This window comes from Cervus elaphus, chromosome 3, assembly GCF_910594005.1.
Source record: "Cervus elaphus chromosome 3, mCerEla1.1, whole genome shotgun sequence".
Classification (NCBI taxonomy): domain Eukaryota; kingdom Metazoa; phylum Chordata; class Mammalia; order Artiodactyla; family Cervidae; genus Cervus; species Cervus elaphus.
In genome coordinates, this window is record NC_057817.1 from 10,586,281 (window position 1) to 10,609,060 (window position 22,780).

Sequence of the window (22,780 nt, forward strand, 5' to 3'; positions counted from 1 at the left end):
TAGAAGATCGTAAGTTGTAAGATTTTTTAAAAAGGTGAAGATACTGCCTTTTTATCTTCTATCCCCATCATCTGGATGGGTACCTGATATAAAGTAAAAAGGATCAGTAAATGTTTACTAAATGAATACTGTTTAGTTGCTAAGTCGTGTCTGATTCTTTTGCAACCCCAAGGACTGCAGTCTACCAGGCTCCTCTGTCCATGGGATTCTCCAGGCAAGAATAATGGAGTGGGTTGCCAGTTCCTTCTCCCGGGGATCTTCCTGATCCAGGTTTTGAATCAGAGTCGCCTGCATTGGCAGGAGGGTATTTCTTTACGCTAAGCCACCAGGGAAGCCTTAGGTTCCAACACTTGCCCAGAAACCCGGAGGTCATCCTTAATCCCTCCCCTTACCTTATTTCCAGCCCTCATCCAATTAGTCGGCAGATTTTGAGTTGCCACCTCCTAGAATGTCTTTTAATGGCTCCTTATGCTATTTTAATTCATGTCTTATGTCTCACACTTTGATGACTACAGCTGGCCCTTAATTCATTCACCTCAGTCCCTTCTGAGTCATTCCCCATATGATCACAAGACTGGTTTTTCTATATCAAAATACGATCATCTCACTTTTCTGTAAAAACCTGTCAATGACTGCTAAGCTCCTATAAGACAAAGCTCAAGCTCTTGACTGTAGCGTACAAAGCCATTTATGAATTGGTCTCAAGGCACCTTTAGTCTCTAGTCTTCCTCCTCTATCACCACCCAGTGTTCTAGCCATCTAGGATCTTCACATAGGTCAAGTACACCGTCCTATTGTGCAAGCTGTTATCCTCCACCTGGAATGTATTCTTATCTTGCTTGCTTTATTTATTCAAGACACAACTGAACTGTTGAACTGAAGCTCAATCTTAAAAAAGCAGGCAAAAACGGAAAAGTATTTTTAAAATCCCAAGATTACAGAAATACCAGCTAAAGTCATCTTGAAACTAGAGATCTTATTACTACACACGAAAGAAACTCACAATAAGACTTTCCAAACTGACTTGATAAAACAATTATATATACAACATATAACAAATAAAACCCATTATCTTTATTTACAAAGCATCACCATTTCTATAAAAAAGCAATTTTATACATTATAAATTTCCTATCAAAAGATAAACAGTCCAACTTATTGAAGATGTCTTCTAATGTTATTCATAAAAGTAATTATAAGGCTGCAACTGTAATACATAAGAATAATCTTTCTACTAAATGACTTTTCTCAGATTGATTTATTTTCTTATGCTTTGTTTTTCTTTTACTATGTATTTTAAAACATATTTATTGAACATTATTTTTTTTTTGAACATTATTATTGAATGTATTTATTATCTTTATCTTTATGCTTTGTTTTTTTTACTATGTATTTTAAAACATATTTATTGAACATTATTATTGAATGTATTTATTATCTTTATCCCTTTTCTCTTTATCATCTTAAACAACCTGACTGTTACTGTCTTTTATTATTCTAAATTTCCTCTGGACTTGAAATAAATAAAATATCTACTTCTTACTTCTGGATTTATCTAATTTCATGCTATCTTTACCTTATTACAAAGCAATTACCCTCTGCTGCCACCAAATTGTGCCTTTATATAAATTATATATAAAAACAACTCAAGTCTAAAATTTAAGTATATGTGAAGGGAAATTTCTTATGTTTAAGTAAATTCAGTTATCAAAAAACCTAACAACAACAATTTTCTTGCTTTTAAAATCTTTTTAAAAATACCAATGATTAGAGCAATGGACAATTACATTTTTTTTAAACCTCATCGGACAATATAATATATATTATATATAGAGTATATATATATATATATATAGAAATAGAATCTGTATATAGAGAGAACAATACTTGTTTTCTAATTCCAGTGTTTTAACTAGGCTAGTAACCGTCAGACAGCCATAACTTCTTTCAATATTAGTATAATGAGTTAAGAACACAGATCTGAATCTACACTGCTTGGTTTCAATCCCTGATCTGCCACTTACTAGCTCCATCATCTTGAGCAAGACACAATCCACACTAACATTCAATTTCTTTATTTGTAAGTTAGGAATAATCAAAGTACCTATCCACAATGTTGTTGTGAGGATTAAATTAATTAATAAATGTGAAGTATTTAGAAGAGGAATAAGCACTAAGGTGTTAATTATCACAATCAGTTCTAAAAGTCTATGATTCTGCTTCTCTTTTATTGCCTTGTGGACTAATAGGAAAAAGAACCTATAAAGCATTTTACTGGTCTTAATTCACCTACTGGTCTTTAGTTTACCTATATTTGCAATTACCTATAATTGCAAAACTTTTAAACAATAAGAACAATGTATACTGAACTAAATGGGGTATGATATAATAAAGTGACTAGACTATTTACCATCCGTCACTACTATTAAAAAATAGTAAATGTTAACTTATAAGAAAATGTTAGTCAATTCTCTTAGGTAAGAAAACATAAAACTGAATTGGAATTTGGTTAGGTAAGAGATGCAAAAATTGACTTGTATTCCAAGCTAAATAAAGAAAATTACTTTAAAACATAAATCAGAAATACTTTCATCTATTATTCAATTTTACTACTTTCAAAGGAAATTTACTTAAGCATGACTAGTTGTTAATCATGTATATTAGAATAAGAAACAAGAGCCAAAAGAATGATTAAAGAATTTTAAAATATTAAATAATACCTTTCATATCAGGATAAATAATTTGAGAAATTTTGTCATTACTAATGATATATTTAGGAGGCTCCTTTTATAACTGTTCAACTCTACTGATAGATGAGAGAGAGATGCGCCTATCTTTTTTCCTTTGGAATAAAGCTATGTTATATAAATCATGTATTCCCATGAATAAATCAACATTAGGAAATATTTCTAGGAGACATCCCTAATAGAATGCAGCATGGTACTCTGAGGAAGAGTGTGGGGCTCAAGGTATCCGTCGAGCTGGTTGGGACGGAACCACATACAGCACCACTCCCTCCCTGTTTGACCGTGGGCAAATCGCTGAGCCTCCTTTTCTCATCTGTAGAATGCAGTGACAGCACCATTAACCTTGCGGAATTGCTAAAAGGGTGAAATGAAATAATGCACATAAAGTCTTCTGCTCAATGCTTGGCAAATAACTAGTATTTAGATTATTTTTAAAAAGAGTTAGCTTTTATTTTTAGTATCAGTGCTTCACTTTCAGTTTCAGGGTCATATTATATATTATTTCCAGAATTTCTCATCTATTATTTTTCCAGATTTACATTTTCCATCCTGACACCTCCTAGATTCCAACATGCCATTTAGATGAACGCTGCCATTTAGATGTGCTCTAGCAACCTCAAGTTCAATACATATCAAAACAAACTCATGCGCTTTCTCAATCTTTTCCTGCTTTGTTCCACATTTTTCCATGTGAATTCACCCAAAAATCACTTCTTAAACTGGAAATCTCAGGAGGCAAATTAGGTGGCCTCAATTCTTCCTTCAACTCCATATTCAATTACTCACCAAGCTGTTTTAATTTTACCTTAACATTTTCTGAAAACAACCCTGGCTTTTTGCTCTTTTCCCCTATTAAATATAATTATTTTGGCCCTACTGGTCTTTCATCTGGATTAATTGAAGAGTCTTCCTCAGGGAAGGGATACCACCATGTATTCCCCATTTGAATTTATCCTCCAGATTACCATCAGTTTTATTACTAAACACTAAATCCAATCAGGTTAATTTCCTGCTTGGGGATCTTTGTTGCATCTGTCTAATGCCTATAAAATAGATGTCCACCATCTGGCTCTAGACTAATCTTTTCAAGTCTCAATCTCATACTAATTCCATCTTGATTTTCTTACTCCAATCCAATTCTAGTGAATTCTCTGCATTTGCTATGTTTCTGATCCCTTTTCTTTGCACTTGTTGATACCCCCCCATCTGACATGCCTTTTTTGTCCACCACCCCTCTTCTTTGCCAAGCAAACTCCCTCTCAAATGTCACCTTTCTCAAACCCTTCCTGACTACTGAAAGCAGTCAGTCATAGTCTTTTCTGTTCTCCTACATCATTCTGTTCCTACCTATATTTTAGCACACAGCACCGTAAAGCTCGGTTTATGTATCTGTCACTTCTACTACCCTGTGAAATCCTCAAGAGCAAAGTTTGTTTCTGTTTTTTTTTTTTTTTAAATACCCAGCACTCAGAACAAATATGCTGGCACATTAATCAAAATCAAATGAATCATTACAACTAAAATCAGCCTTGCTAACAGTTTCCTTTATATAGAAAGAAACTAAAGACAAAAAGTTTGCAGTACATCTCCACGCCTTTCCCAGCTGCTATCTACCTGGGCACTAATCAGGGCAAGATGGACAGATAAGGGACTCCTTCCTTCTAGGTTGTGATGCTTTATATACATTCTTCCAGTTTCTTCAAGTCTTGACTATCCCATTACTCCAAAATTGCCTGGTTAGGACAGAACTGTTAAAAGCTCTTCTGTGGATTTCTCCAAGCTCTAGTTTATGACTGCTGTTGTAACATGGGCCTTGTTTCTTCTGGACTCCAGGTACCTTCAGCTGTTACTTCAACTCTATTTAAGCATTTAAATACTTCCTCAGTTTTAGTGCCCAAGATTTGTTTTTTAAACAACCAGGAGTGTATGTGTGTTCAGTCATGTCCAACTCTTTGCGACCCCATGGATGGTAGCCCACTAGGCTCTTCTGTCCATGGAATTTTCCAGGCAAGAATACTATTTCCTACTCCATTTCCTACTCCAGGGGATTCTCTACCACAAGAGTGAACCCGAGTCTCTCATGTCTCCTGCACTGACAGGCGGGTTCTTTACCCCTGTGTCACCTGGGAAGCCCCAAAGCAACCAGGCAGTCCTTATGAATCATCCCAATCCCAAGAAATAAAAATCTCTTTTCACTTAGCTTCTATTTCTTTGCTTTTAATGAACCACACTTCAGCAAGACTCAACCCTCTCTAAACCAATACTCCATGTCTTATACAACATAGTTCTCTTCTGATAATACTCATTTAATCACTGCCTAGACATAAGAATACAATGGAAATCACAGTAATTTATATATATACGCTTTTTAAAAACTGAAGTAAAATACACATAATAAAATTTACTATCTTAATAATCATTTTAAATAGACAGTTCAGCAATGTTAAGTACATTTACATTGTTGCTCAGTCTTCAGAAACACTTTTTATCTTGCAAAATTGAAATGCTATGCTAATTAAACAACAAATCCCCATTCCTACCTCCTCCCAACTCCTGACGATCATCATTCCACTTTCTCTATGATTTTGAGTACTTGAGGTACCTCATGTAGTGGAATCAGAAAGTAATTGTCTTTCTGTGACTGCCTTATTTCACACAGTATAATGCTCTCAAGGTTCAACCAGGCTACAGCATATGTCAGAATTTCCTTCTTAATGCTGAACAATATTTCATTGTAAGTATATACTATATATTGTTTATTCATCCACCCATTGATGAACATTTGGTTTTCTTCCATCTTTTAGTTATTATGAAAAATGCTATAAACATGGGTGTATAAAAGTCTCTGAAACCTTCCTTTTAATTCTTTGGTTATGTGCCCAGAAGAGGATTTGCTTTATATTTATTGAGATGTAATTCACACAATTTAAAGTAAACAATTTAGTGGTTTTTAGTAAATTTTCAGAGTTGTACAACCATTACCAAAATCAGTTTTAGAACACTCATCACTCCTAAAAGAAATTCTGTCCATAAGCAATCATCTATCACTATAAATTGACATCTCCCAAATTCATACCTCGAGCTGTACCTCTCTCTACTAACATATTCAACTGCCTTGATATCTTAGCAGGCAAAACAAACTTAACATGTCTAAAAAATGAACCCCTGAACCTCTCCCTATAAAACTTACTTTTTCCACAATATTCACATCTCTCATAAAAACTTCACCCGTCTAGTTGCTCAAACCAAAAATCTTAGAATCTTCCCTGCCTTCTTCTTACACACTCTACTTTTAATCATGCAATGATCTGCTTGGTCAAATCTTCACAACATACCTAACACCCAAACTTCTCCTCACTTTGTCTACTACCAGCCTACTTCTCCCCTTGCCGTTCTCCTACTTCTGCCTTTGCTTTGCTACAATCTACTCTCAACACAGCAGCCCCTGAGATCCTTTCTACAAGTCAGATCATGTCATTCCCCTATCTGTCTCTCCACTGACCCCCAGTTTCACTCAGATTAAAAGCTAAAATCCTTCCAACAGCCCACACGGGTTTGTGTGAGATGGTCCACTGCTACTTCTGCAACCTCCTCTCCTCCCAGCCTCTGCCAGGTTATGTCTGCTTCAGTCACACTGGTCTCATTCGCTGCTCCTCTGAAAACATCAGGCACCCTCCCATCCGAGAATTCACTGCTCCCACTGGACAGTGTTCTTTCCCCAGACCTGTATGATTCACTCCATCGCCTGGATAAGATCTTAGCTTAAATACATCCTTGTCAGTGAGGACTTCTTGACTGTTCTATTTAAATGGGTCCTGTTCACCCCTTACACTTCCTATCTTCTTTGTCTGTTTTACTTATCTCCAAAGCTTTTACTGACAGGTAATTTTATGCCTGATCCTACCACTTACGATACTTCTTTCAACTTGAAAAATATTAAAAAGGTGTAGAGTTAAGAATCATACACTTATTCAAGTAGAACCTTACTGCACATATTATTAAGTAAACTCATTTTTTCACACACAAATTATAACTGTCCTTCAATGCCAACAATTATTTATTGAAAAAGTCAAGTATCATACTTTTCACAAGACAGTTTTACACGTATTTTCCATTTAGGGTGGTTTTACATTACCTTGCCGATTAACTTCATTCTGAAGTAGCTCTTCCATTGCCTCCTCCTCAGCAATATCTAAAGGTGTGTCTCCTTCACTGTTGACAGCTCCTACATGTGCTCCCTGACCAATCAAAAACCTGTAGAATTAAACGGAAGAGAGTTAAGCAATGATGGTATCACTGAAACAAGACTAAACGAACAGTTAATGAGGTAAGCTTCTATGTAAGAGCAGCAATAAAAACAAAGGAAAGCATAGGCCCTATGTAAGCTTTAAGAAACTACCGTAAGGCATGCTTTCTTTTTAAAATTTCATATTTCCTAATTTTTCTGTAAGGAATACACTAATACAACACTAATAACGAACACTAATACTATACTAATATTGTAAAATACTAATACAAAAACGTCATTTAAAATATTACAAATATTTTAAAACAATTATGAAAGCTTTCATAGGATTATTTCAGACTGTCTCCATTAAGATTTTTCATTATCTCCACATTGACTAGTTCCCTAACTGATCTTCACACTCCCAGTCTGATGCCATAAGCAAAAGTTCCTAACCTGAGATTCATGGACATAATTCAGCTGGTATAGATATCTTAAAATACTGTTAATGCTCATCACTATCTTGAAATTAAGGTAATTAGCAGGCCAACTACTAGGTCTTTTTAATGTGTTGCTGAACAATACACATACTTTGCACTATTTTATTTTATACATCTGAAATACAATACTAAGAACAGATTCACAGGCTTCATCACACCTGTCAAAGGGATCAAGGGATCCAGATACAAAATGGTTATGAATCTTTCACTAAACCAACTGCACATCTTCCAGAATCATCTATTTGACACGACTGGAGTCAATTCTCAATTTTAAGATTCTCTGAGTGGTTGTCCATGCTAGAAGACACACATGGCCCTCGTTGATCTGGTTTTATCTTCTTTTCAGCCTCATTCTTCTTCCTTCCACATTTTAGACTCCAACAGTATAGAACTGTTTGTAGTTCCAGACTAAACCATGTTCTTTTGGCATCCGTGATTTTACTTTTCTTTATGTAAAGAATGGTCCTTTTTTTCTCATATCCCTAAATCAATCTACCCTTATTTGTTTATTTTTATAGGCTACATGACAATATATGCATTATAAAAACAGTGAATAAGAAAAGAAGCCCACAGAGTTTTTAAAAAAGAAAAAACTCTATACCTCTTTTATTGTCATGTTCCCTCTCAGAGATAAACACTATCAACAGCATGGCAAGGATCTTTCCAGTACCTTTGCTATAAATTTATATGTTTGTATATAAACAAATATAGTTACTTTTGAGGTTCTTTTTGTAAAACAAAATTAATGGGATTACTTTAAATGCACTAGAATGCAACACTTGCCTTCCAGTACCTGAAAAGTATTTCACGATATGACTGGATCAATTTTTTTTAATACTATCTTGCTAATGGATGTGTTCTTAAATGGAGATTTGACATTATCAATCTCTCAAACTTTTCTCAATGTGATGAGAATAAAGCACCTTATCATCATTTTATTTCCTGACTACACAGGAGGTTGAAAATAGTTGGATGTGTTTACTAGTATTTGTATTTTCTCCTTTTGTGAACTTCCCATTTACACCTTTCACTTTTATTTTTAATGTCTGCATTAATTCAACAAACACTTATGGGATGTTATAGATTGATTTTGTATTCCTCCAAAATTCATGTTGAAACCCCAAACTACCAATGTGATGGTATTAGGAGGCAGGATTTGGGGAAGGTAATCTAGGTATAGATCAGATCATGAGGGTGGAGGATCCATGATGGGATTAATGTTTTTAAAGAAGGAAATAACAGAGCTCACTGTTTCTCTGCATTGCTACACAGCAAGACGGCGGCCACCTTCAAGACGGGAAAGGAGCCCTCCCAAGACACGGAGCTGTGTGTCCTGAACTCTCTAGTCTCCAGAGCTGTGAGGAGCAAACGCCTGCTGTGTCAGCTTCCCGGTTTACATCACTTTTCCTACAGCGGTCAGAGCTGAGACAGATGCCTGCTACGCATCGAGCACTCTGTCACATGTCAGGAACGTAAGAGTAAACAAAACAAATGCAGAGCTTCCCCTCAGCCATTTTATAATCGAGAAAGAGAGCTAGATTATTTATCTAAATTAATGTAAAACTTTGATGCCTTATGACAGAGGCTTTTACCTCTATAAGTGAATTAATAGAATTCTGATTTAGTAAGGTCAGGAAAGGATTCCCTGAAGAATATATAGGTACCAGCAGCAACCGTTAACGGAAGGAGTGTGTGTGCCAGAACAAAAGGCACCAAACCCCTGTGACGGGAAATGGGCATGGCTAGACAAGTGCTTGTGTGCGCGCAAGTGGCTTCAGCAGTGTTTGACTCTGCAACCCTATGGACGATGGCTAGACAAGGGCCTGCTTCATTTTCCTGGGAGTAACTGAAAAAGAATTAATCAATCTCTACATAGTTTCTGTCATGTACACTCCAAAGTTAGTGTTTATTTTGTAAGATCCTTAAATGATCATTTATGTGTTTCAAGATCACTTTGTGCACTACGGAAAACAAAACAGAATGGAGAAAGAAAGTAGGCACACCAGCTAATGAGCTACTGCAGCAGTCGAGAAAAATTATGTTGGAAGTTTGAATTTGATGGAGGAAATGGGTAAATTCCAGAGATATCTAGGAGATCCTAGATATCAGCGGGATGCAAGCAAAGGTGAGGAAGATATTTACGATAAACTGAAGTTTTTAATTTGTATGTAATGGATGGATGGCTATACTAATTAATGATTCACAAAAAACTAAGTTATTCCCTACTTCTAATAGACGTGTTGCAAGTATTTTACTACATTGTCACTACATTAAACAAAAATCTTTTCTGACAGTATTCTGTATATGAGTGAAGTTTAAAGGTTATATGAAGTCAGGTCTGTCAACCTTTTCCTGTAAGAAGGATTTTCCCAATTAGCTATGAATATCTATGTGGAGATACAACTTTTACAAGACACACAGACAGAAATGAGAAAGAGAGAATAAGGAAAGAATATATACCATGAAGTTAACAGAGGTAACATTAGGAGGGTTTTGCTTTGTTTTTTTTTTAATCCGTGCCTCACGGCACCTGGGATCTCAGTTCCCCAACCAGGGATTGAACCCACACCCTCCGCACTGGAAACACGGAGTCTTAACCACTGGACGACCAGGGAAATCTCGCATTAGGAGAGATTTGTGTTAGTGGGGATTTTTCGGGCGGGGGCGGGGGGGGGGGGGGGGGGGGAGGAAGTGGCATTTGTTATCCTAGTTTTCTGCAGCAAGTTCAATTTGTGTATGTATATCAGACCACAAAAATGGCTACCATGCCATTTTGTAGCCTGATATTTTTAGACTTAATAGTATGTTATAAGCATTTCTCTTTATATGAAGCAACGTTTCATTTTTATGATGTTCGCAGTATATCTACAAACAGAAGTCATACGTGAATTGAAGCAACTTTTCCTGTTGCACAGTCTTTAAAGTCGTAATATAAAAGTAATGAATAACATATATATACCATCGTGTGTAAAACAGATAACGGGCAGGAAACTGCTCTGTAACACAGGGAGCGCAGCCTGGTGCTCGTGATGATCTAGAGGGGTGGGCTGCGGGGAGATGGAGGGAGGCTTAAGAGGGAGGGGATACAAATACATGTGAAAGTGAAGTCGCTCAGTCGTGTCCGACGCTTTGCTACCCCATGGACTGTAACCCACGGAATTTTTCAGGCAAGTGTACTGGAGTGGGTTGCCATTTCCTTCTCCAGGGGATCTTCCTGACCCAGGGACCAAACCCGGGTATCCCACATTGCAGACAGAGGCTTTACGTCTGAGCCACCAGGGAAGTCCATATATATATATATATAAAATTATGACTGATTCGTGTTGCTGTATGGCAGAAATCATAACAATGTAAAGCAATTATCCTCCAATAAAAACAGAAAAGTAATGAAGAATATTTATGTACTATAAATGAATAAATCTGGAGGGGAAAAAAACATATTAGTGAAATAGTAACTACTATGTTCCAGGAGAATATGTAAGCATTCCACTAGGCAAAATCTCAATCAAACAATCAGATATTTAAATAAAACCACTTATATTTTGCTTGTATGCATGCTAAGTCGCTTCAGCTGTGTCCAACTCTTTGTGACCCTATGGACTGTAGCCTGCCAGGCTCCTCTGTCCATGGGATTCTCCAGGCATGAATACCGGAGTGGGTTGCCATTTCTTACTCCAGGGGATCTTCTGGACCCAGAGATCAAACCTGTGTCTCCTGTGACTCCTGCATTGCAGGTGGATTCTTTACAGTTGAGCCATCTATATTTTGCCTAGGTATTAAAAATCATTCACAAGATGTAAAGACAGAATAAAAGGAAGATCTCAGAGTGGCTGCAGTGCTTGCAGCAGAGGGAAGCAGAGTCTCAAGGAAATACCAGGTCAAAGCCAAAAAAGAGTCAATCTAAAATTTATATAAACAGGAAGGATCTGAAGAGAAACTAACAAGAGTAAAGCCCTGAAAACTGCTAGCAGAAAGTAGGGCCTGGAGCAATCCCTGAGCCAAAAGTTTAGGTATAAATATATATGCATACAATTCACAAACTACTATTTGTGAATGTAAATTTTAAAAGAGATATCAATCAATCAATAAACCTCATGACATTTCTATTTATTACCATGAATAATCTGAAAAAAAAAATCATTCAAAGATTGGTTTGGTGAGGAAAAAAAAGCATAAACATTTAAATTCTGCAGACTTTGGGTGTGGTTCCCACTTCAGTTTCTTGACAGCTGTGTGATATTCATTAACTTAAAACATTTGAAACCTAGTTTATAGATAACTTACAGGGTTGTGTTAAGTTTAAATGAGTTGATGTCTAAAAACAAAGTTAAAATTCTATCTTCTATCACATCATGAAAAATCACCACATTCAGAAAGCAATGTTTAAGATAATGTGAAACAAAATAACAGCGACCTGGAATATCAGAAATTCACTTTGTGGGATGCTTGGAGATACTGAAAACAGATGGCTAGATTTCCTTCACAACAAAAAAGGATGGGTATTATAAGCAGCTCATGGGACTCCTGATTAGGAAAAACACACTATATTTAAAGATTTCTTGAGGCAAAAATAAAAAAACACAAAAGATTTCACATAGGAGTCCCAAAGTGGAAGTAAGAATATTAACATTTCAGGGTTTAAAAAAGAGGGAGGGGGCAGGCTTGCTCAGTCATGTTTGACTCTGCAACCCCATGGACTGTAGCCTGCCAGGCTCCTCTGTCCATGGGGATTCTCCAGGCAAGAATACTAGAGTGGATTGCCATGCCCTCCTCCAGGGGATCTTCCCAACCCAGGGATCAAACCCACATTTCCCACATTACTGGCGGATTCTTTACTGCCTGAGCCACCAGGGAAGCCCACGAAATGCCACCTACTGAATGATTAAAATCATTATATATTATTGGAGTGAAAAACGGTGGATTCACTGCTAGGTTTACTGAGATTTATGATAATCTAACAGTTTTAAGTCAATAAATAATTTTGAATAATTAATAAACCTCAAAATCAAGACATGATCCAAAGTATTTATACAAAATTAACTGCATATGTGTTAATCTAAAAATCTAATAAAAGGTATAAAACTGTTAACCAAGTTACTTGTATGCAACTTGGATGTGGTATATTAGATGGGTAGGATTCTATCTTGGTTAGACTAGAACGATTCAGTGTCAACTGAATTTGAATGACGAATTTGATGGATTCTATTAATTATCTAGGATTCTGAGTTTTGTCAAAAGCCAAACTACAGAAGAGACTGCTTGAGAAAGGGAAATAGTTCATTTTAAAATTCTGTCTTTAAATTAGAAGCTAATGAAAACACAGTGATTAGAGACAGAAATTTCATCAGCAAGAACTGAATAAAGTACACTGTCATTTACTGGAGAAAAACTAGTATCAAGAGGTTGTTTTAACCAATACAAACCATTTCATGTATTCAAATCCATAAATTTTTTAAAAATTGAAATGTCAGTGTAGCCTTAAGAAAAAAGTTGTTACATAGATGAATTCAAGGTCATTATGGTAAGCAAAATAAACTAGTCACAAAAAGCCAAATGCTATATGATTCAATTCATATGAAATGTCTAAAGTTGTCAAAATCATAAAAATAGCAGAGAGGAAGGTAGTTATCAAGGAACTAGGGGAGTGAGGAGGGGAAATTAGTGTTTACCAGGTAGAGTTTTAGTACTGCAAGATGAAAAAGTCTACCGAGATTTGTAGTAAAAAAAAATATGAATATACTTAACATTATTAAAATTGAATATTATATTTCTATCACAATTAAAAAACACAAAAGTCAGAAAACCACTTAAATAATTGTTTCTTGAAAATTCAAATGAATTACTCAAAACCGTCCAATGAGACAGAAATTATGAAAATTAAGCTACCTGAACTTTTTAAAGCTGGTAAGTAGAACATTAACCTCAAAAATAAATGGTATTTACTTTTGAAGTCTCTGAGCAACATCATAAAATAAGTATAAATAACCTTATGCATCTTCAGTGGGAATGTACTCTGCTACATCTCATATTTAAAGTTCTTTATCATAATAAAAAATAGCTGAAGATAACTGTAACGATAAGAATCCAAACAAAAGTTATGACCTGGGACTTTTGAAATTTTTTTTTAAATTAAGTTCTTTCCTTCAGCACTTGACAAATGTTGTGCCACCTCTTTCTGGTCTCCATGTTTCTGAACAGACGTCTGTTTTAGTTCAATCCCCCCACCCCAATCTTACAGTAATTTCTTTCTCATTGCTTCAAATTTTTACTTTGTCTTTAGCTTTCAGAACTGAAAGGTTTATTCTGTTTCAAATTTGTTAAACTTCCTGAATCTGTAGGCTTATAGTTTTGCCAAGTTTAAGTAAGTTTTTAGCTATTATTTATTATTTCTTTAATTTCTTTAATTTATTATTTCTTTAAACACTTCTCCAGCCATGCCCTTCCTCTTCTTCCGGGACTCCAGAGGCATAAATGTGAGCTCTCTGGTACAGGCCCACTGGCCCCTGAGGCTGGTCATTAATTTTAGTCTAGTTTCTCTCTGTTGCCCAGATTTGGTCATTTCTATTGTTCTGTTTTTCAGTTCACCAATTCTTTCTTCTATCCCCTCCATTCTGCTGTTAAGCCTATCTGTTATTTATTTCGGTTATTAGATTTTTTTCAGTTCCAAAATTTCCATTTGATTCTTCACATCTTACATTTCTTTGCAGACTTTTTTTGGCTGCAACTTTTTTTTCCACTTGTTTCAAGCACACTTGTAATTGCTTGTTGAAGCATTTTTGTGATAGATGCTCTTATCTTTGTCAAATAATTTTAAGATTAGTATCTCTGTAACCTCAAGGCTGGTCTCCACTGTCTTTTTCATTCAATTTGAGATTTTCCTTAGTATGACAACTGATTTTCATTTAAAATCTGGACACTTTGAACACTGCTGCTGCTAAGTCACTTCAGTCGCGTCCAATTCTGTGCGACGCCATAGGCAGCCCAACAGGCTCCCCTATCCCTGGATTCTCCAGGCAAGAACACTGGAGTGGGTTGCCATTTCCTTCTCCAATGCATCAAAGTGAAAAGTGAAAGTGAAGTCGCTCAGTCGTGTTCGACTCTTAGCGACCTCATGGACTGTAGCCTACCAGGCTCCTCCGTCCATGAGACTCCAAATCATGCTTAAATCTTCTATGTTTGCTGATGATGTTTTTCGCCCTGCTCTAGCAGAAAAGATGGGAAGGGGCTATCTCATTATTACAAGGTAGGGGTAGAAGTTTGGGTTCCCCACTCAGCCTCCACTGATGCTAGAGATGGAGCAGCTCCCTGTTACCTCTGGTTCCCCACCAAGCCTTCACTGATACCTTCCTGGCTGAGAAGGTACGGGTGTCTCACCATGATGCCCTATGTGGCTTCCACTGACACCACAAGGGGAGAGTTAGGCATCTTTACTGATGGGCAATGGTGGAAGTATAACCTCTCTACTACGCCTCTTCTGACTTCACCTAAGTGGGGAGGTGGAGGGGCTCCTTTTTACTACCAGGTTGGGGTGTAAGTCCAGGCTTCCCACATGGTCTCCAGTGCAAATTAGGGGAGGGCTAGTTAACCATCTGACGAGGATGAAAATCTCAGCTGGCTCTGTATCTTGCCTAATCTCACACCATGACAATAGGGGGTGTGAGGGCAGCTCGTGATAGCCTCGTAATGTTGGAAGTCTATGTTCCCTACTTGGCCTATGCTAGTGAGGGTGTGGGTGGGAACTGGGTTTTCTTCTGCAGGATTTGGTGGAGTAAAGAGTAGCTTTCTGTTTTTTTGTTTTTGTCTTTTAAAGGTTTCAGGGTGTCTCTGTCCCGGTACTGGGCTAAAAGGGTGAGGCTCTGTCGGGGCTTTCCTGAGGGCAGTGTGTGGCCACCATTGCTCCTGGGTTGCCAGCGTCCTCTGCGGCACGCTGAGGCAAAGGGAAAAGCCACTCACTCACTCCTGTGTCTCTGCTTGAGTCCTGAGATCCCAAGCTGTTCTGTTCTTTCCACTTTTCATAGGCTTTGTTATCTTATAGATAATGTGCAGGGTTTTTAGTTGTACTTAGCAGGAAGAATAGGGAAAAGCATATATATTCTATTTTCCCATAAACAAATTCTCATTTTTAATTGTCAGGAAATTACAATGTTTGTAACATTACCAATTTCAATCTTAAAAAAAATTCAATTTGTCAAAATCCCACAGGTAGAAGCATCATTTTTATAGTAAATCATGTTATTAGTCCAATAACATGGATTAATGTGGTCCTGATACCTTGCCAAATACCTGGCTGAATTTCTGACATCATGGTTTCACAGTTATGCTCTAGATACAATAGCAAAGACCAGGCTAATACATGTGACAGAAATGAATTTATTGTGAAAATGGGCTCTGTTTTCCAACTGTCTAGGCACCTGGATTGTCAAAACATAAAAACAAATTCAAAATGTGTGGAAGTATTTACATTCCTCTTTTCTCTTTGCAGAGTACCTTTAAATAAAGGAAATTCTGAAGGTTCTGACTTCAGTATTTATTTCTTTTAATTACTCCCCATAGCAGTGATGATACTTCTTTGACTGTGTGCTAACTCCTACTAAAGATGCATACTTCTTTATTAAAATCAATTACATGCACTGCTGTCCTACTTTATGATTGCATCTCCCAATTCCCGGAGGCAAAAATCCTACTTATTGTGTAATAATTCTAAGGTGCAAATTCCTCTAGATTTTAATACTGCAAAAATCTACAATCAATTGACCTTACAATCATACATACAATGGATAATGAACACAACATGGTTGTCTTTATCTGTCTTTATGTAACCCAGTCATAGCTATTCCTACTGTTTTCACTTCAACTGATTTATGTGCACCTATACCTTTAATTGGAGTAGGAAATGGCAACCCACTCCAGTGCTCTTGCCTGGAAAATCCCATGGACCAAGGAGCCTGGTAGGTTACAGTCCACGGGGTCGCAAAGAGTCGGACATGACTGAGCGACTTCACTTCACTTCACACCTTTAATACCTTATTTATTGAGCTTAACTGTTAACTTAAAAAATACCTTCCTGGATGGTGTTTGAAATTTTTTATTGATACTTTGTAGTACGGTCAAGAAAGCACCATCAACAAAACCAGCAGGATGCTGTTAATATCAGTGGCTTAGAAGAAAATCCCAAAGGCAACAAGAAAATATTCTATAGCAATGCTGCATCCATGACACTGCAACTGCATAAAGAATGATACTGTGTGGGGAAAAAAAACATCTCAAGGTGCTTAAAAACAAGAAACCATACACACTGTGTTATAGTTTTTTTTTTTAACCTCTTAAGTCGGTACCTAAAATGATACCCTATTACAATGATGAAATCAGATTTGATGAAATTCAGTATATGCATTATAAACATACCCCAAAAAGTCCTGGCTTCTTATTGCATCTTTTCAATTGGCATCTCAAACCAGGCCTATTTAAATCCACATTCTACTATATGTTTTTCTCTGCTTCTCTCAATCTTCCTCTTCAATTACTTATTTTAGTTTAATGGTGTCCTTTTCCCAATTACAAAGGCTAGAAGGGGAGGCAGAACAGTGTAGTGGAGACTCGACAAGACAGTCTAGGTTTAAATCCTAGCTCTGCCAATTACTGTGTGTGATTTCTCTCTCTGATTGTTTCCTCACCCAGAAAATAAGAATTACAATATGGACCAATCACTCACCTAAGCACGAATTTCAAAACTTGTCATATTTTGGAAAACTACTGAGTTTTCCAAACTCACTCCACTGAGTCTGAGTCAGTCCTCCATAACCAAACATACTGATATTTTTGCAAAGATAAATTAACGATTCAGTGGGGAGAAACAAAGACTATAAATAGCCTCGTATCAGGTCTAGTCATGGTTTGCTGCCAAGCGAGTCTACACCAATCTTGCAACTTATCATTTTTCAGAGTTTTGGGGTTTTAGAATTGTGCATCTGGCCTGTAGGGTAGTGGTAGCAATATATTTCTACGTAACTGTAAGGATGACCAAAATTATATACAGTTAAAAAGACTCTGAGCAGTGACTCAAAGTGCTCAGCAAATGTTAGGTATTATCAGCATTATCACTACTGTTGATTTTTCTTCCCATCTTACTACCTAGATCCAGTCAATCACACCAAACCTTATTAATTTTATCTTCCAAATTTCTTTCAGATCTGCCCAACTTGCAAGCTCACTGCCACTGCCCTGGCTCTCTTGGCCACTCTCTAATCTGTCAAGAATTGTTTTCTGAAAGTACAGGGAAAGGACCACCATGCTCCCAAAAATGTCTCACCATTAAAGGTCAAAGTTAGCAAGGCACACAAATTCCTCCATGCTACAGCCCCAGTTCCGTCTTCCTGTCTTATTAGCTACTCTCACCATATAACACTAATGTTCCTCTCCTGAAAATACTACGGCTCCAAAGAAGCCTGTTATCCAATGCAATCATGACAAGCACTGATTTGGTTAACCAGAAATGATTAAAATAGGGCATAGTAAAACATATCACATATGTGAAAATAAATAAATGCAAGACATTTATTTCAACATAGATGATACTGGAGAATGTCTCCAATGACCTAAATCCACAATTCCTTTCTTGCATAAATGATACTCCTAATGTACTAAGACACCAAAATGTCTTAAAGTGAAACCAACATTTGCAGTCAACACAAGTGCAATCTGAGTATATAATCCTAGATATTTTTTTCCTTCAATTTTTCAGTTCTTGCACCCACATCCAATTAAAAAGCAATTATATTTTCAGGACTTTCCCTTTATTGAGGTTTTTCAAAATAGTTAAGTTAATCATTAGCAATAATTTTCTTTTTTGTACACATTACATCAGTTTTGAGTGCTCTAATTATATTATATTATCACTAACAAGGGAAATAGACATTAACAGGCTAGAACACACACAACTAGCTTTTAGTAGGCTTGCAATTCAACTAGTGGCAACAGAAGTAAGGGAGGTTAGTAGAGGCAGTCTATGTTACAATGGTCAATATTAATAACTTTATGGCAGTCATTCAATATGTTATAACAAAGAAAAGTCAAATGTTAGTAATAGAGTGGATGTTAGTTAAAAGAGCTTTAAACATGTATTATTTCCCATTTATGAATATGACTTCTCTCAAATAGCTCTCAAGTTCCAGAGGCAAAAACTCTGCTACTCTGGACAGGGGGAAGCTGCTGTGTGCACAGGGAGCTCAGCTCAGAGCCCTGTGAGGACCTAGAGGGGTGCGGCGGGGTTGTGGGGCAGGAGAAAGGCTCCCAGGGAGGGGGTGTATACACAGACATAATCTGATTATATACACATAGCTGATTCATTGTTGTTGTATAGCAGAAACGAATTCAACACTGTAAAGCAATTATACTCCAATTTTAAAAAAACCTGCCCATTGTTTAATCTAATAATGTCACCTCCCCTGGAATCTTTCTCTGAATGGTCTAAACAGAGTTGATCACTTCTTCCTCAATGTTCCTTCAACATCTCTTGGTCCATTTCTTCTATCGAGTATTCGAGTATTCGTACTGACTTCATCTGTATCTGTAAGCTTGAAGATGAGGAGCAGTTGCACTCCTTTTTACCTTTCAACATGCCTGAACTACTATAGGAGACAGTAATAATGTAACAGAAACAACATCAGAATTTGAGTCTTGAGAATGAGGGTCCAGTTCTGATTGTGAAATGGAAATAACTGAACATGTTCATAGAGTTGTTTAAAAAAAAAAAAAAACTTAAGAATAGATATCAGAATACTGTTGTTGGTGTTTAGTCACTAAGTCCTATCTGACTCTTTTGCGACCCCTTGGACTGTAGCCTGCCAGGCTCCTCTGTCCATGAGATATCCCAGGAAAGAATATTGGAATGGGTTGCCATTTCGTTCTCCAGGGGATCTTCCTGATCCAAGGACTGAACCCTGTGTCTCAAGCATTATTCTTTACTGCTAAGCCACCAGGGAAGCATATATGAAAATATTAGTTTGGGACAAATATACTCATTATTATTATAGCAAGATATAAATATCCTACAAATAAAATTTAAGTGTTTTCAAAGGATCTTAGATTCAATTTCACCTTCTGAGACTTTTAATCAAAATACATGGTCTGTTTACACTAGCAATGTATCATTCTTATAAGAAATGTATAAACTGAAATGCAAGGATTTGCCAACTCTTCTTGGAGTTCAAATAACCATATATCAAAGTAAATATGACAAATGACTACTTCCCTCTCCCCTATTTCTCTTACTGAGCTAGGTCTGCCCTAAGAGCAAATAATCAGATTATAGTTTTATTAAATAATCCAGGAGGAAAAAAAAATCCAGGAGAACCAAGAGTTTAGCTATTTTTCACTAAAAGTAGTAACCAAAAATAGTAACACAAGTAATAATTAATTCAGCTAACTGTACTGATATTAAATACGTGCTATTCATTGTGCCAAGTGCTTTATAAATATGATCTCATCTAATCTTCACAATAATGTTATAAAGTAGGGATAAGTGCTAACATTTCCACTTTTTAGATGAGGAAACAGGTTCAGAGAAGTTGGTAATTTGTCTAAAGTTAATAGCAATTACTTAGCAGTTAAAAAGATTTGTCCCATTCCTGACCTTGAACTCAGGAATATTATAATGTTTTTCATAGGTGTGGTGATGTAGTTCATATAGGTCTTAAATTGGTAAGAATTTCTGATTCTTTCACCAAAAATAACATTATTGAATTCCAGACAGAGGAATCAGCAGGTGCAGACTATGAAGCAAGATGCCTAGTTTGTTTAAAGGCTCAGCAAGAAGACGAGTCTGGCTACAAGAGAGCCTGAAGAGTGGAGAAAATGACATCATGGATGTAACCAGGGGCCACCCATAGCCTCACAGGCCACCAGAACCCTGTTTTTTGAAAGCATTATAAACCCACTGGAGGGTGAAGTGCTTTGAATAAAATGTGATGCTATTTCATTTACAATATCTTACAAGGATCATTCTAGCTGCTGTGCAGAAAATAGATGGGGGGAAGAAGATGGTGATGGCTAGAATGATTCCAACTGCAATAATTCCAGTGAAGAACAACAGTGTCCAGGATCAGGGAGAAAGGAAAGAGGTGATGAAATAGTTAGATACTGAATATATCTTGAAAGATAAGCAAAGAGAAGTCTTGAGGATTCTGTTGGATATTTATGATAAAGGTTATAATGAAGAAGAAAAGACATGATATAAACAAGCCACTACAATATATAAAAAGTTATATCCTTAAATAGTTGATTCTTTAATGATCAAATGACAAAACTAATGAAACTTTTTCCATGCTGTAAATAAGACCATGAAAATGTCACTGAATGTCATCATCAGTATTTTATGATGATATGAAATCTTCAACAGCAGTGTCTTCAAAACTACTCCAAACATGAAGGAAAATATATTAAATGCACTAATTAATCAACATTTCATTCTATATGCTATGAAACAACAGAATACTAGCCTAACACAGGGCTAATTTTCTCTATTATTGAAAAATTTTAATGCAAACACTAGAGCTGCTTGAGATAAAAGCATTCCTTAAGTATCTGTGGTGGAAGCCTAAAAAATGCAGTGATGAAATTTAAAAGATTATAATCATATCAATAACCAAGATGTTAATAAAACAAATCATTTAAGTTTTATTATTCAACTATGAAATATTTTTCACATAAACAAAAATTCTAATTTGCAAGAAGAAAAACAAAGACAATGCCAAGGAAAAGGTTATAGTCATTCAAATAAATAACATTCATTGGTCAATCAAGAAGGACAAGCTGAATTAACCACAATGACACTGTACAATGGAGTATGAATACTAAATCTAAAGAGAGCAATGAGAAATATCTCTATATCCCACTACATAGCAGTCTCCAGGAGAGACTGTTAAGTGAAAAGAGCAAAGTGGAGAAATAGTGTATAATAATTTTTCATTTATCTACAAAGGTGGAATAATGCTCACATTAAAACACAAACTGGGGGGAAAAAAAAACAGAAACTGGGATAAAATATAAAATTTAAAAATGTTACCTATAGGAAATAGGGTGGTAACTGCCATTAGAACCTGGTGTTTTATGTAAATTGTCAAACAAAATTAAAAAACAAACTCTAAGAAAGAAACAATTAACATAATGGTATACACAGTTAGTATCAGAGCCACACAGAAAGGTACTGTTCCAAGGGACTGCAGCACACACAGTGATTCCATGGTATACTCCAACTGGGATACCATAGGGACAAAAAGATATGTCACCCTCCTCACTCCTGTCAGAAAACAAAACCAAAAACAAATCCCAAACTTCAAGCTGCTTTCAGTACTTATTATTATTGGCGGTACAGTTACAAGCAGTCTAATGTATGTGTAATATACAATGAAGCAAATTAGTATTTATGTATTATTTTAATTCTATAGTTCCTGGCAATGAAGGGAGAAAGAAAATACAGATAAAAGAGAAGAGTTTAAGGAAAGATACCCTGTGGGTGCTGAATTTGAAAGAATGACCAATCCAGTATAAAAGGGACAGGTTTCTTCAGAGAAATGGCAATTCCAGAAATATAAAACATGTGTCTGGAACATTTTTATACTACTAAAGAGCAATGAAGCTTTTAAAAATCACTTTACTGGGTCATATCTCAAGGTCTTAGAAGCCAACATGAAGAGACTCTTGTTGAGCAAAGATGGAACAATTTGCTAATCAATAAGGATAATAACTGCAATACATTGAAATACATCAAGTATGCTTAAATGCATGCACTCCTCAAGTTACTTAAATCACACACACACACACACACACACACAAAATAAACTACTTCTTTCTGAAGGTAAGTAAACCAACTGACTATTTTAAAAACCAGTAGCATAAAGGGAAAGAATAAAGAATATATCCTGACTTCATATAAAACTTGTACTAGGGGTAACCAAATAGTAGACATGAAGCCAAGTTTCCTTTACAAAAATGTTTCAGCTATAAAAAAGAACTACGCTTTCATATGATTATTCTTTCATCTATTCTTTCTTTTATTCATTACTATTTCGTGGTTATTGAAAGCCAAGTCACAGGATTTGATTTTCAATGCTTTGTACACAATAACTTAAATGTATAATCCAGTTATAGTTATTGGCTAGTTATAATTAACTGATCATCTTAGACTGGAACACTAAATTGAATACATTTTCTTGGACTCCATAATCGTTCAAGTATGTACAAAAGTCATATATAATTTTGTTTTTACTCTACAGTCTAATGACATCGAACTATAAATTTTAGGGAAGAAC

At 36.1% G+C, this 22,780-nt stretch overlaps 1 protein-coding gene across 5 annotated transcripts in view; it reads right to left on the reverse strand.

Moving 5' to 3' along the window:
- PPP1R12A (protein phosphatase 1 regulatory subunit 12A) overlaps nt 1-22,780 on the reverse strand; it is a 161,186-nt gene that overhangs the window by 65,816 nt on the left and 72,590 nt on the right. For all 5 annotated transcript variants that reach the window (XM_043880279.1, XM_043880294.1, XM_043880303.1 and 2 more), the window contains exon 3: nt 6,883-7,001. In XM_043880279.1, coding sequence (XP_043736214.1) covers nt 6,883-7,001 — 119 coding nt within the window. The remainder of the gene's footprint in view (nt 1-6,882; nt 7,002-22,780) is intronic.